This window comes from Cnephaeus nilssonii (assembly GCF_951640355.1).
Source record: "Cnephaeus nilssonii genome assembly, chromosome: 19".
In the NCBI taxonomy this organism is placed as follows: domain Eukaryota; kingdom Metazoa; phylum Chordata; class Mammalia; order Chiroptera; family Vespertilionidae; genus Cnephaeus; species Cnephaeus nilssonii.
Window position 1 is genome coordinate 19,907,577 of NC_137090.1, and position 15,774 is coordinate 19,923,350.

Consider the following 15,774-nt stretch of genomic DNA (forward strand, 5'->3'; position numbering starts at 1 on the left):
AATGGGATATTTGTAGTCTCAAAACACTCCCCTACAAAATATTTACTGGTGATTTTTCGTGGAGAATCCCCACAGACACCACCTCAATTAAATAATCAAGGTTAGCATCACCAATGGAGTAATTAAAAAGCATGTATCCTAATAGGAAGGAATAGGAGCAGCACAGCATTACCTGATATTCCTGCCAAAAAGGTAGAAATTGAACCAAATCGTGAAGTATCAACAAATCCAATTTGTGGGGCAGTCTGCAAAATAGCCTGTAATCTTCTGATGTCAAGGTCATGAAACAAGCTTGAAGGAGGCTGAGACATGACTAAGTGCAACAAAATGGCTTTTTTAAAAATAAAGTGATAAAGGCTATATTGGGACCATTGAAAAAACTTGGTTATCTGTGGGGAACAGTGTTTCCATGTAAACTTCTTCTGATAAGACTTATTTGGTGATATAGAATGTCTCATAACAGGAATTACATCCTCTTAAAAGTGATTCAGGAAAAAAGTGACTCTTCTTATAACATTCTTGGTACTATACTTTTCTGTAAGTTTGGAATTATTTTAAAAATTGCTTATCTTTGCACATATAAAATAATAAAACAATTATGAGAATATCTAAGTTTAATTTGAAACTCCAAAATGTAGGAATGAGGAATTGACATTTTTTAATTGGGTAAAATTAAGAATATATAATTGGCCAGTATTCTCAGTGGTTAGAGCGTTGGCTGGAGCACAGAGGGGTTGCGGGCTCGGGCACTTTATCTGGGTTGCAGGTTCGATCTGGGATGCATTCGGGAGGCAACCAATCAATGTGTGTATGTCTCACCCTCCCTCCCTTCCTTCCACTCTCTCTAAATATTAATGCAAAAATATCCTAGGGTGAGGATAAAAAAAAAAAGAATACATCAGCTCAGCTGGTGTTGCTGAGTGGTTGAGCATCAACCTATGAACCAGGAGATCACGGTTCGACTCCCGGTGGGGTCACATGCCCAGGTTTCGGGCTCAATTCACAGTAGGGGGCATTCAGGAAGCAGCTGATGATTCTTTCTCATCATTGATGTTTCTCTCTCTTCCTTCCTCTCTTTTTTTTTTTAAATATATTTTTATTGATTTTTTACAGAGAGGAAGGGAGAGAGATAGAGAGTTAGAAACATCGATGAGAGAGAAACATCAATCAGCTGCCTCCTGCACACCCCCTACTGGGGATGTGCCCGCAACCAAGGTACATGCCCTTGACCGGAATCGAACCTGGGACCTTTCAGTCCGCAGGCTGACGCTCTATCCACTGAGCCAAACCAGTTTTGGCCCTTCCTCTCTTTGAAATCAATAAAAACATATTTTAAAAAAAGAAAAAGAAAACATAATATAACTTATGGACCACAAGAGAGAAACATGTAAAAATAATAACTGAAAATAAGCAGAACATAAAAAAAGGTAACACTGATGACAATCACATTCAGAAGTGAAGTGATGTGGCTAAAATAAAGTTCTCTCAATTCCTTTGTGTCAAACATTTAAGGACATAAAAAATAAGGCGATTTTGCTAAAAATGAAGATCCTTTTAATTTTTGGACACAGGTTACTTAGAGAAGGGGAAAAGTGCTTAAAACACCTTGGAACTGGGTATTTGCATTTCAAATAACTTAATGAAACATACAGTCAAATGGCACTTTATCATACATGATACTTTCACATGGAAATTTCTTGATGCCTTTAAAATTCCCAATTCCCATGAATACTACAGTTATTAAGATACTATAAAATGACAAGAAAGATTTTTTGAGATCTCAAAGTAAGAAAAAGCTGGAGGAAAGTATACATTAAAGGGCTTCACAAATAGAAAGCATGATGGTTAGAATCTTGATAAAAGTCATTTTCCCTAGGTTCAAGGCTCAAGTTTCCTTGGACTGTCCAACATCAACAAGACACCAGTTGTGAATGTTTTTTTAAAAAGCCAAGGAGCCCCCATCCTGTCAGGAGCCAGTGTTGGCCAGAAGAGGTTTGCGGTATTTGCACTGAATCCAAACTCGGTACATTGTCAGCTGTTTCCCTCGGTTCACTTGCAATCGGCGATCCACCAGGTTCTGAACCTTTTCCAGTCCAGCAGTCGTGAAAAGTGTATCCAGTTCATCTAGTTTGGAAAATAGATGTTTATGTATTTTCCCCGGAAGAAAAAGTATAGTATCTACCACTTTCTATGTTAAATGAAGCTCCTTGAGATTGCTGTCACTACTTAGGTATTTTTAGTGGCTTCAGCAGGCAGTTTAGTTAAAAATGCAGCAGTGGCTAGGAAAGAGCAAGTTCATGTTCAGGCTGGGGAAGCCAAACCATCTGGGAAGGGGGACCTGGAACCCGAGGGAGAGCTTCTCTAAGAGTCAGCTGATGGGGAGGAGTTTTCATGCAGGGCTCTATGAATACCTTAAAATTACATGTAAAGATCTACCTATATGTACGTGAAAGCCATTTTTTTGTTTGTTTGTTTTTAAGGGGAGAGGTTCTATCACTTTAACCAGAGGCTCAGAAAAATATGTGATCTGACAAAGGTCCCAGCAATGGAGTGTTCTTAAGGCACTGCAGCTGGGCGAGCAGCAGGGGAAAGCAGTTCAGGGTGATGTCTGGAACCCAGTGAATGGTGAGTTCACCCTAACTAAGGTGCATCTAAGGCACAACCAAGCTTAGAGGGTGAAACAGCTGCACTGGAGTCTAGCAAAATGGGTTGGTTTCCCGTTTTGAACAACGTGACAGAGCGGAAGGGCAGACAGCGGAACAAGGCAGAGGACTGAAGACGTACAAGCTGAGCCTATCTGGAGAACAGTGAGCAGTTCAGGTTGGCTGTGAGGGATGGGAAAGGATAGGGAAAGGTTGTAAAAGGTAGGAGGGCCAGATGACCTTACTTCTGGAAGTCCACCAAGGAACATTTAATAAACTTTGGAAGTATTAATATAAAGATGAGTGTTGTTTCCATACCTTGTGTGAAGAAGTAAACTCTGGTGCCATCACCTCTCACATAGAAATTTTCAGATAGACACTGACCTGCAGAGCAATGTGGCAAAAATAGAGAAACTTTAAAGCACTTTCTTGAATTTCACTGTCAATCAAAGGTACATCACAGATCATCTTCCTGGGCAGAGAACAAAATTCTTCCTTGGTTATACTTGGTACTTGGCAGGAATCTGCAATTTTTCTCCTACAAAGAGTGCTTTGGAGAAGAACAGCCAAAGGGGCATAATCAAACTGCAGGCTAAGTAACTTACACACGTGACTCTCAGCTCCCCGGTTCTACAGTTCTGCTTCCTGCTGAAACAGGTAGTGTTTTTGCCTTTTCCCTGATTAAATAAATACTATCTACTCTTTGTTTAAAGAAAAAAAAAAAGGAAAAGAAAAATAAATAAATATCAAACAATATCGCTAAGTCTAAGGATACCATTAAGTCTAAGCCACCAATACCATTTTGGTGAGTGTCATTTCGCATGTCTGTCCATGTGTCTACACACACACACACACACACACACATATATATATAAATAACACATCTACTCTTTTTATCTTAAGACACGCTCTCCCTTCTACTGCTAACCCCCAACTGTACATCAATTTAACACCCTGGTGTGTAATCCTTCACCTTTTAAATGTCAACATAATCTTACTTGCTTTCCTTACCTACGTATTTCTCCCTAGCTACTGTTACATGTGGGCTCAAGTCTGAAATACTCATCTGTGCACTGCTCTCCTCACTTGGAAATAAAATGGAACACCTCCCCCTCTCCCCCCAAGACCAGCAGTATGCTCTTATACAGAGGCATTCACTTTGTTTTCAAGATTTTGCTATGTATATATTATGGCTGGTTCTTGAAAAATTCCCAAAAGGACTGTTGGATTGAATAGTTAATATAGAGTAGCTTTTTAAAAGGCCATAAAAGGCTGGCAAGTGTGGCTCAGTGGTTGAGCATCGACTGATGAACCAGGGGGTCATTGCCTGGATTGCCGATCAGGGCACATGCAGGGGTTTCAGGCTCGAACCCCAGTAGGGGGTGTGCAGGAGACAGCCAATCAATGACTCTCTCTCTTATCATTGATGTTTCTATCTCTCTCTCCCTTTCCCTTCTTCTCTGAAATCAATAACAAAATAAAAAATAAAAAAAGGCCATAACAATTTATGTTTTACCAGTAGTGGAGAAACATCTCTCTTTCTTTGAACTGGCCAGCAATAGGTTTAAGAACTGGTATCTCATTGTTACTTTTATTCCCTTGAAGTTTTGTTTTTGGCCATTTGAATATGTTCTTCTGTGAACCAACTCTAAAATATTCCTTCCCTGTTTTTTGGGTGGGTCACTGATCTTTTCCTTATCAATTTGCCAAGAGTCCCTTGAAGAGCACAGTTATTAAGTCTTTATCTGTTTTATGCACCAAGAATACTTGTCTTTTAACTTTTTAATGACATCATTTGCCACATCACATTTAAAATTGTTTATGTAATCAAATGTCTTTTCTAAAAATAGCTCTTTAAAAAGTAGCTGTCTTGGTTAAAAAGACCTCCCTAATACCTAAAGTATACAAGCTTTCAAAAAACAGACCACCCTTGTCATGCATGAAGTGGTTTTATATATGAAGCTATAATTCTAGTCTATTCTGTCCCACTGATTTTTATGTCTATTCTGATGGCAAACTATTGTTTTGATTATAGTAGCAAAATACCTTTTTTAAACCGAAGCTGAGCCATGTCATGGCGGCCATAATCTCGCAGAAGCATCATCCCTCCAGGCTTCAAAAGCCTGCTCAGCCTAGTGATAGCCTTCTGCATCCTGTGGGGGGGGGGGGGGGGGGGGGGACAGGGAATGAAGATCAGGCCTCTTTACGGATAAGATTCCCTGTCTTTTTTCTAAAAATATTTTTTATTGATTTCAGAGAGGGAGAGGGAGAGATAGAAACATCAATGATGAAAGAGAATCATCAATAGGCTGCTTCCTGCACGCTCCCTACTGGGGATGGAGCCCACAACCCGGGCATGTGCTGACAGGGAATGGAACCATGACCTCTTGTTCATAGGTGGACACTCAACCAGGCTGGGCAAGATTCCTTTTCCTTGCTGCATATTCTAAAAAGACCGTGGACTTCCTAACCCTGAAGCCTTAGATCCTCTGCCCTTGCTTTAGTTAGAACAGGAGCACACATCCAAACTTCTGATGTGCCTTCTGGGGCCTGCTAATAACCGAGGATAACCTCCTTCTGTCTTAGGGCTCCACCATAGGAAAAGTGACACATTCTGCCAGGCTCACTTCCTTCTCCTTCTGGGATTGCCCTGTGCTCCCACAACCTGCTATGGGACTGTTAGTAAACTCATCTTCCTTCCCCCTCTAGGCCCAAGTTCTTTGAATGCAGATCTGCCCATTTGTTAAATAAAGACTGAACCTCAAGACAGTCAGTATGCAAATGAGTAACTGAGCGAGTGCTTCACACTTCCTATTGCACTTTTCATATTGAGGCTTGGTACAGCATTCTGCTTTTCTAAAAGTATAAACACTACAAACTTACAAAAAAAATCTGAAAGTTTATTTAACTACTGAATAACTTATTTTTAACTTTAATGCTGTGTTTCAGTCCATGCAAGTTTTTTAAAGTTGTAGCATTTAAGCTTCCGCAGTTACTAATGTTTTGAGCCATGCAGGCACTTTGGGCTGTTCTGCATGTACCTTTACTGCACACTCACAATATCCCTGTCAGGTCAGATGACTCAATGCTATTCTAGAGGAAACATGGGCTGGAGAAAAATCAATCACTCTCCCAGGTCTCCAACCAACACTGCTTCCTTGAAACAGTATTTTACTAGGAAGAGAGTTTGCCTATGTCTATGAGGCTTTAACGGTATCTTTTAGGGTACAGCAATTGTCTTTTATCTAAATTGATTTTATGAAATTCTACTATACTTGTTTTCCACAGAACTCAAGTATCAGAGAATAGCTGAGTTAGGCTTCACTGTACATTCTGTGCTGTTAATAAGCTTGGTTTATGCCCTGGCTGGGTAGCTCAGTTGGTTAACGTAACATCCCAATATGCCAAGGTTGTGGGTTCGATCCCCAGTCAGGGCACATACAAGAAGCAACCAATGAGTGTATAACTAAGTGGAACAATAAAGCGACATTTCTCTCTTTCCCCTCTCTCTAAAATCAATAAAAAAAGAGAGGAAAAAAAGGCTTGGTTCATTTAAAAAGGCTAATAATGAGATGTTGAAACAGCATGCTATGAAATTATCAATATGAAATTTCTCCACATACCCATTAAAGATGTCCCCCCATTCTTTGGGGATATTATACCATAAAAATGAAAAGAAGAACCAACCAATGAAGCCAATAAGCAGAGTTTTAGAGGCTGAAACAAAAGTTGGACTTCAAGACAAATTTAGGAAAACGGTTGAGATGCTTCTATCACTTTAGATGGAGTGGCTTCTTTCTGTCTATCAGAACATTCTTTTTATTTAGGGCCCTACCCCAATATCAAGGTCCATGACTAAAGCTTTGTTTTTGTTATACTACTTACTTATCTGGAACAATCGCTGAAAGAACAAATATGAGGATAATAATATCAAGACTGTCTCCGGGAATCGGATAACTCTTATCTTCATCACACAAATCATGAACAAAGGCAAAACACCTTGCTGCATCATATGCTGAATTTGTCTGCAGATAATTGGAGGAGAGACAACACATAGGTTAGAAAATGTTCACAGAGCCTCAAAGTAAACTAATCTTGCTTTAAGTGTAACTGCAGTTACTTCCCCTCCGAGGGATAGAGCTCTAATCATTAAGGCACACATTCCTTTTTGTTGTTGGTGTTAATCCTCACTCCACGCTATTTTTCTCATTGATTTTTTGAGTGGAAGGGAGGAAGAGAGACACAGAGAGAGAAACATCAATGTGAGAGAGACACATCAATTGGTTGCCTCCTGGTTGGGGATCAAGCCTGCAACCAAGGTACATGCCCTTAACCAGAATGGAGCCCGGGACCCTTCAGTCCGAAGGCCAACGCTCTATCCACTGAGCCAAACCGGCTAGCAAAGGAGATTACCAGCTGGGCTGGGTTAACCCAGACGGAAGTCTTTGGTACAGGGGACAGTCATTCTGGTGAGGTTCTGAGAATACCCAAACAGGTGGACTTATAAGGAACTGGGAGGGGCAAGCATGTGCAAAACCAGGGAAAACTTACTACAGAAAGCTAGTCTGCAAAGAGAAAACAAATTTGAAAAAGGTAAGTGAGCACTGGGCAATGAGAGATAAGACACTGTGAACTCAAGGGAGGTGTAGTGATGGAAGGGGCGGCAATGTCTCACTGGCCAGCCAACTTGCCTTGATATCTGACACCTTTTCAGGGCTGAGTTTCAGTCCTGGCTACACTTGATGCTCTTGGGTTCTATGACATTCCACTTTACTGGTTGAGTTTGTCTACGTGTTTCTTCGACTTGTAACTCAAAGAACTTTGGCTAAACAATCATCTCATTTCAATCCTTAAAAAATAAGTTTGGCGAGGTCATAAGACCTGCCCAAAGTTCCATGGCTGGCAAGTGGCACTCTGTATTTGACCCTTTCCTTCAGGCTATTTCAGTAAATCTTTGACTTTTAGACCACAGTACAGTAAGGAAACAGCTAGAAACCATGATTTTTAGAAGACCCTTTCCCTTTAATCAGTGGAAATTACTGATAGGAGCCACTGCACTTACCTGGACCAGTTGTATAGCCGTGGAAGAAAAATCACAACAATAAACAAAGAGTTTTGGGTCACTGAAATGGGCAGAAAAAAAACAGCAGAAGAATTACATTACAAACTGGATTATGTCTATCCTCTTTCCTGGGTAACAGGGTTAAACTATAAAAGTACCATATATTAACAATGTAAAAGGTTTAAATCTCACTAATTTCCTTGATGGCAAAGGTTAACATATAAATCAGATTAAATCAAAACAACCCATAAATGGATAATGTAGAAATGTAAATCTCCTGTAACCCACGACTCCCAATAACCAGTTACATTTGATGTAAAACTTTTGATAAACAACCCCTCACTTTCCTCCTCTTTGCTGTCATAGTTAAACTTTACAACATACTTACTTGTTGGTTTGTAAAATCGGAAAGACTGTGTTTCCCACACCACAACCAACCTGCAGACAAAAATGAATTATTAATCACAGAACTTTCCAAATTACCCGAAGCAAGATAAAAAATCAACAACAGATAATCTTGCCCACTTGTGTTAAGGATGATGTAGTGACCAGAGCTAAACAGTACCTATGACATTCCCTGACCTTGACCTCAGGAACATGTACAGGAGTAGCATGGGCTTTCATTAGCCGAAGGGTCTAGAAAAAAAGGGCACAGGTTGCTTTTACTTTTTTTAAAAATTATTTATTGTTAATAGGGTTGCTTTTACTTTTTGAATTCTAGTGAATGGTCCTGTAGATGAATTATTTTCATATTGAGCTCTACTATATCACAGAAAAACATTTCTAATGGACTGGGAAAATTTCATGAAAAGGGAACCATGATTACACTACCCTTAAATACAATACTGGGTGTAGTAATAATAAAAACAATGACCATTTACTAAGCGCTTACTATGTGCCAGACACTATTCTTAACTATTTTATACACACCATTTCAATTCATCTTCAAAAAACTATGAGGGAAGGAGGGAGGGAGAAAGAGAGAGCCAGAAGCCCCATTCTGCTTGGGAGGGTAAGAGGTCCAAGGGCATGCCACAGGACTCAATCTCAAGGCTAATCAGCTTCCCAGTGGAGTGTGCAGTCATCATTTGTGAATTTACATTACAGCACCGACCTAGACACTTTTCCAGATGGCAGGTGCAACACAACCTACAACTTTCAGATGCTATATGATGTTCCCAGGTAGCATACCTCAGGTGATCAATCTTTGTTTGCCACAACCACCAGATATCTTGGTCTACATTTAGGGCATTTTAGTTAAAAAATGGAGGTGAGCCTGGCCAGTGTGGCACAGTTGGTTGAGCACCAGCCCATGTACCAGGAAGTTGCTGGTTCAATTCCCAGTCAGGGCACATGCCCTGGTTGCGGGCTCGATCCCCAGTAGGGAGCACGCAGGAGGCAGCCCATGGATGTTTCTCTCTCATTGGTGTTTCTATCTCTCTCTCCCTCTACCTTCCTTTCCCTGAAATCAATGAAAACACACACACACACACACACACACACACACACACACACACACACACATATATATATATATATATTATATACATATATATGTATTTTTAAATGGAGGTGATTCCTGGCCAACATAAGGGTCAAGTCTTCATTAGACAGATGTCACTTTGTGGTCAGCCTCCCTATGCGGACCATGTGCACAACATTACAACTTTACTAACCTACTACCAGGACAATAAAGAACGGTTACCTCGAGTATTCGGTAGGTGGCTGAGGATCCAGGAAACTCATCAGCACAGATTTCCAAGTGACTGAGTTTCTGAGTTACCTTCTCTTCCACAGGAAGAGTCTGTGCTTTATGCCCAAGGCTGTTTGAAGGGCACTTGTGCTGTTCTTCTATCAAACCAGGTCCATCCGCATTGCTCCTACATTCAGGCACTTCGCTCCTCTTGTTCTCTGAGAGCCAATCCATCAAGTGATTTTGGTTCTGACTAGGTGCCAGCTCTGGGAATTCAGTGAAAAGCCAATGCCTGTCCTTGAAAAATCCATTTTCATGGATTTTGTAGAAGTCATTCCAATATTTGTGGGCATTGGTCTCATAATCAACTGTAAATGTTTAAGAAAAGACTTTAAGAACCATTTCTCAACATTTTATTTGTATCTACTGTCATTTGTCACCTGGCTTCATCGAATGTCATTTTATACTAAAAGTATCCTCAATTAGAGCCATAGCCTCAGAGATGGAGATCATTTAGTGCTAGACCTATCATACATGAATTCCCTCCATATCTTGCCCTTCTACGGAGTCCAACTTCTGCCTAGGCACTTACTACCTATCAATTCTTCTCCCACATCTTTGGATGTCTCTTAGCTATCAGAAAATTCTAATGTTCAAAAAAATCTGTCTAATAACTTCTGGCCAAAAGGTCCTACCATTTCTCAGGACCATACAGAACAACTCTTCTGTGTTTGAGGGCAGTCATTTCCCCCTCTAGATCTTCTTTTACAAGCTTAATATCCCAGGTTCTTCAGTTTGTTCCCCATGTGAATGCAATGGTTTTGATACAGGCAGCTCTTCTTTAAATATGTTCCTTTGTCTGTGGTTCTTTAGAGTGTGGATACTAAAAATGGAAAGAAGGTAAGAGGAAAATAGAGAATGTTGACAAGGAAAAAATGTCTTCAGCTGAGTAAGAGTTTTGATGATAGAGGACAGGACATATATACTAAAGAAGTGTGGACTGTTTAAAAGAAAGCTGTTGTTGAAGGTGATCAAGGTTGCTCTACATTTCAGTTTTCTGCTCATTGCCAATACAGGACCTTGACTAGTGTAGTAGAATAAAAATCTAAGAAATTGGATTTTAGTTTCACCACTGCTACTACCAACTGCTTACCTCTGGGTAAGGCACTTAATGTCCTGGGGTCCAAGTTTCTTTAATTGTAGAAAGAGGTTATTGGATCACATGATTTTCAAATTATCTTTCAACTTTAACTTGCTTTGATCTAGTCTCTGTCAAACTATGCATGGTAAATATTTTGTAACTGGAATCATCTAATTGTTGCACAGTACTCTTTCAGTGGGTACTACTCTCCAACTGCCAGTCCTACCTTCGATCATCTCTTAGGACATAGGCCCAACATAGAGTTTCAGTATCTAGGAATATTTTGCAGTGAAATCATCCACCTCTCCAGAAGCAGTCTCTTTTTCTTTGGCCAGATTTATCTCCATTCTGTTTCACCTCTCTTTCCTTGGCAGGAGCCCCAAATCCTCACAGCCCGTACACAAAGAAAAGACACGTAATTCACCAGTCATTAGTTCCCTCTTCCAACATTTAGAGTCCAACCACTTGGATCTAGCTTCAGTGGTAACATTTCCTCAGGCAAAGTGTAATCATGTGGAAAATACATCCTCTCTAAAAAAATCGTATGGCGATTGCCAGAAGCCAGCCATATTAATATGGGTCTAGTCAACATAATTAAAAACATAAGCACTAGAAAATAATATCAAGTCCACCCTCCCACCCACTCCCAAAAAAACACCCTCTATGCCCTAACAAGACTTCACCGGTGTAACCCATTTCCATCCTTGCACATCTCCTGTTCTACCCCCGAGCCCAGGTGAACAAAAGGCTCTTGGCAACCTCGGTTCTCTGGCCTCCCGGAGAGCGCGTCCAGCAGTTCGCTGGGCTGTGGAATCCATAGAGAGCCCCCTGGGGCGCACCTTGCTTCTCCTGGCAAACCCGCTGGGTGCTGTTCTCCTGGACTTTCCTCTCGGCCGCCGCGGCCTGCTCCGCCGACCACTCCACATTGTCCCTGGGAAAACCAAACAGGCAGCTTAGGGGCCTCGCGTTCCAGCGGCGGGCAGGGTGAGCAGCTGGCCTCAGAACGCCTCTCCCGGGGAGCAGAGCGCCCAGAATAAGGCAGCGGGACCCGTGGCTGGCGGTCAGGGGCTCGGCGGAGCGCCCAGGGCGCGGGACAGAGGGCGGGCCGCCGGCCGCACGGGGGGCAGGGCGGTTACCAGGCATTGTGGTGGAAGACCCGCGCCGGATCGCTCAGCAACCGGCCCCCGAACGGCTGCCTCTTCCCGCCGGGCTCCGGGCAGGAGTCTGCCATGATACCGGAGCCGGAAATACCTGCCTCTCCATAACGCGAGAACTTCCTGCGGGGCCACGCCCCCTTCCGGAGGCGCGGGGAAAGGGCGGGAAAAGACGGGGGCGGGGCGACTCGGGTGGCCGGGGTCTGGACGGCGCTGGCCCCTCTGGGTGGGGCTGGCCCGGAGTCGTGCCAGGGCTCTGGTGGACACGCCTGGTGCCAAGAGAGTGGGAGACGTTCCACCGGAGCCTTCTTTCCGTGCTGGGATCCTCTAACAGGTTCCCCGGTTCACGCAAGTTGTAAGGCAACTCCACGGTAGAGCCGATTGGCCAAAAGAATTGAGGACAGTAGCTCGCAGGGTGAGGAAATAGGGCAATTCTCCAGCCTCTCCCATCAGCTTTTCATAGTGTGAAAAGCTATAAAATATCTCCATACAGTTTTTTTGGGGGGGAAGTATAGGAAATAAATAACCAAGGAGAACTTTATAAAGTTTTTTTTTTATAACCTGTTTGAATTATCCATATCCAAGCTTATTTTGCACAGTCAAGATTGTAATTCATGCACAGATGTAGTTTTGTGACATGAATACGTTTCAGCCTTACATTTCTATTTCGATAATTACTACAAACGGATTCTCACAAGAGCCGGCTGTCAATGTAAGATCAAGTTAGTTGAGAAGATTTCCAGAAGAGGGATGACTACCATTTGGAAGAAGAGAAGAAAAGGGTTAGTTATTTGAGTAGAGCAGTACTTGACTTAGGACACTGGTAACCAGTGATCATTTACTCCATTGCAGATTCTTCCCATAGTCAAAACTAAAGGGAGCCCTAGCCTGTTTGGCTCAGTGGATAGAGCGTAGGCCTGTGAACTGAAGGGTCCCGGGTTCATTCCTGTCAAGGGCACATGCCCCGGTTGCAGACTTGATCCCCAGTAGGGAGCGTGCAGGAGGCAGCCAATGAATGATTCTCTCTCATCATTGATGTTTCTCTCCCTCTCCCTTCCTCTTTGAAATCAATACAAATATATTCAAAAAGAAGAAAAAAAACCACTAAGGGGAGCAATGAGAGAATCTTCTATACCTCTCCCACCAAAGAAATGGGAACAATTCCCAGACTCTCCCTAATCACCAAGAAAAATACACAAGTGAATAAAAAAGATAAGATAGTAAAGAACTTGTAGTTTGAAGACAAAAGACTTGCCATTGTTATGGTCTTTCGAAACAATTTGAACAAAACCTCCTTTCCAAATAAATACAAGTATTTCTATCTTTTCTCAAGGCTGTTTGCAGATATGATGGTTGGTTTATGCTTATTCTTGGCATCTTGTTCTCACATCTACAGACTTTTTTTCTCCCTACACCAAAAGGGCTATTAGGGCTCCTAATCAATTGCCCCACTTCGTAATTTCTTGCAGAGAGCTGACTTTTCAGTTACTTATGTTAGTTCCAATAATTAGTCATTTAAAATGTCAAACGACTTGGGCCCTATTGATATATTTTAAAAAAAAAAAAAACTTTTATTTTTCCCCATCACCATTTATCCTCCTTGTACTCTTCCACTCCCACCACCACCCCATGAAATATTCTAAAGTATCCTAATACTTAATACTTTCATACAATTATCTTTGACCTCTACAACTCATTTTTTGTTCATCTTTTGAAGCACTTAAATATTTTCTTCGAAGAAATTTGGAAGACATGGCTGAGTCCTCTGTGGTTATCAGACTTCATACCACCCTATGTTCCAGAGGAGCTAAGGGTCCCTCTGCTGGTGAGTAGTGAGAACTCCACTAGCTCAGTGGGTGGCATGGGTTCAAAGGATGTAAAGGTTAAGAACTCCAGTTTGGATTATTGCCTTGGGTGTCAACCGGGTCAGAGGTAGTTAACTGTTTCATGCTCTTCTTTCAGTTTCAATCAGTGGAAATTTTGGTTGGTGTAAGTATGTGCTCTGGAACTGAAGGGCTTGGGGAAAGCACCCTGGTGTCGTAATTTGCTCTCCTTAAGGTTTCATAGAACCTGGACAGCACTTGTAGCAGCCCGAGATAATTGAAAAAGCTGGTTTTAAAACTTTAATTTTAAAACAGATTTTCTGGGGTTTTTTACTTATTGCAACATAAATCTGTATTTATTATAGAACATTTAGAAGGTTTAGGTAAGACAAAAGAAAAAAAGAAAATATCCCATCCCATCCTTAATTTAACCCATTAAACATTTTGGTTTCTATCCTTCCTGTCTTTTTTTTTCTGATTTATTTGTAGAAATAACTTTTAAGTTACGTTCAGAACAAACTGTCCCATGCCCCGTTTTGTTTTGTTTTTACAGCTTCATAGAGGTATAATTTAAATACAATTAAATTCATCCATTTTACATGTACAGTTCACTGACTTTTTGTAAAAATCTATATTTGTGCAACCACCATCATAATTAAGTCTTAGAACTAACCCATAAAGTTCTCTCATGCCTCTTTAGCAATTGTAGCCTGCTTTTAAACTTAATAATAGTGTGTGCATATTATCATTTTGTTTGAAGTATTCTTTTACAACATTTTCATTATTCTGGTACTGTTTTATATAGTTGTATCATAATTTACTGGACATTTAGGCTTCTTCAAGTTTCTTACCTAAAAATTCAACATGAAAAACATCCTTATAACGAAATCATTTTGTACATTCATGGTTATTTCTTTAGGAATAATTTCTAGAAGTGGAAGTACTGAGTCAATGGTTATAATTAGCTGCATTACTAAGCTCTGTGAGGTCAGGGCATTTTATCTGTTTGTTTACTGTTATATATCCAGATCCTAGATCCAGGGTCCAGCATACACAGTATGCAACTCAATAAATAATTGGCGAGTGAATGGCTGAGTACCCATTGCTATACTATATTCCATCAGAGAGATGCTAGTTTATACTGTCACAAACAGTATGTGGCAATTTAATATAAAGAATATATTAGTGCCCTAACTGGTTTGGCTCAGTGGATAGAGTGTTGGCCTGTGGACTAAAGGGTCCCAGGTTCGATTCCGGTCAAGGGCATGTACTTTGGATGCAGGCACATACCCAGTAGGGAGTGTACAGAAGGCAACTGATCGATGTCTCTCTCTCATCGATGTTTCTAACTCTCTATCCCTCTCCCTTCCTCTCTGTAAAAAATCAATAAAATATATATATTTTAAAAAGAATATATTAGTGTACATTTTTTTATTTTCCAGGACAGATCTACTTAAAATATTATTTTATTATCCCCTTGGTCCAAGGAAGTATCCCAAGAATTCTAATATTTTGGCATCCAAATTAAATCTCTTAGATTGCTTGTTATACTCGCAGCCATACAAAAACAAACAACTCTTGTCAAACCATAAATCTTGTGTGTTTTTTTTGTTAGAAAACATGGTCATTTATCTATAAAGTTAGTTATTTTTCCCAAAATAATATTATGAATAATGGCAAGTATATTTTGATAGTTTTGAATATTCAAGGTAACACAAAATTACTTCAAGGCTATTTTATTAAACAGTTTTGCTACCTTCACGCTCTTTATTGCTTTTCTCTGGAATGTTGTAATTTTACATTATAAGCCACTGGCACCATCAATATGGAACATGTCCTTTCCTTTTTCTATTATTTTATTTTATTTTTTTCTTTTCCTATAATGGAACAAAATGTAATGGGTAATATACACTTAAACATAATTAAAATAGTAAGTTTTCTATATATTTTCCACAATAAAATAATTACAACCTCCAACTTGTAATATAGTTATTATGTGCTGCTTTATTCAATGTATTAAAGGGAAACAACAAGAAATATATGGATGAGAAGGGCTGTTTTTAAGAGGGCCTGAAGGTATGTGGCTAAAGGAGCCTTAGGAACACCCACATTTAATCAAGACTCCCTGGGAGATGGTGATATTACTATTCCCTGAAACGGAAAGGTCATTGTCATCCACTGCCTCTGGCCACCCTGACAAATAAAAAAAAAAAAACCTAATGCCATTTATAGTTACATAAACTCAGATGCTTATTGCTG

The 15,774-nt window shown here is 40.6% G+C and overlaps 1 protein-coding gene across 1 annotated transcript; it reads right to left on the reverse strand.

Moving 5' to 3' along the window:
- Positions 1–1,531: 1,531 nt before the first annotated feature.
- Positions 1,532–11,781, reverse strand: METTL2A (methyltransferase 2A, tRNA N3-cytidine). Its single transcript, XM_079798273.1, has 9 exons — positions 11,675–11,781; positions 11,378–11,469; positions 9,410–9,765; positions 8,093–8,142; positions 7,705–7,765; positions 6,528–6,667; positions 4,689–4,795; positions 2,961–3,026; positions 1,532–2,124 (listed from the first exon to the last, which is right to left on the reverse strand). The coding sequence occupies exons 1-9, from the start codon at positions 11,767–11,769 to the stop codon at positions 1,967–1,969; spliced, it is 1,125 nt and encodes a 374-aa protein (XP_079654399.1). The 5' UTR covers positions 11,770–11,781; the 3' UTR covers positions 1,532–1,966.
- Between the last annotated feature and the right edge of the window lie 3,993 nt (positions 11,782–15,774).

Bases quoted from the DNA above. Each gene is read 5' to 3' on its own strand.
- METTL2A (XM_079798273.1), bottom strand. From the start codon at position 11,769: ATGGCAGACTCCTGCCCGGAGCCCGGCGGGAAGAGGCAGCCGTTCGGG. The intron at 7,766-8,092 runs GTAAGTATGTTG...TGCCCATTTCAG, and splicing joins CCGATTTTACAAACCAACAA to TGACCCAAAACTCTTTGTTT. The intron at 2,125-2,960 runs GTATGGAAACAA...TTTCCAAACTAG, and splicing joins AGTTTACTTCTTCACACAAG to ATGAACTGGATACACTTTTC.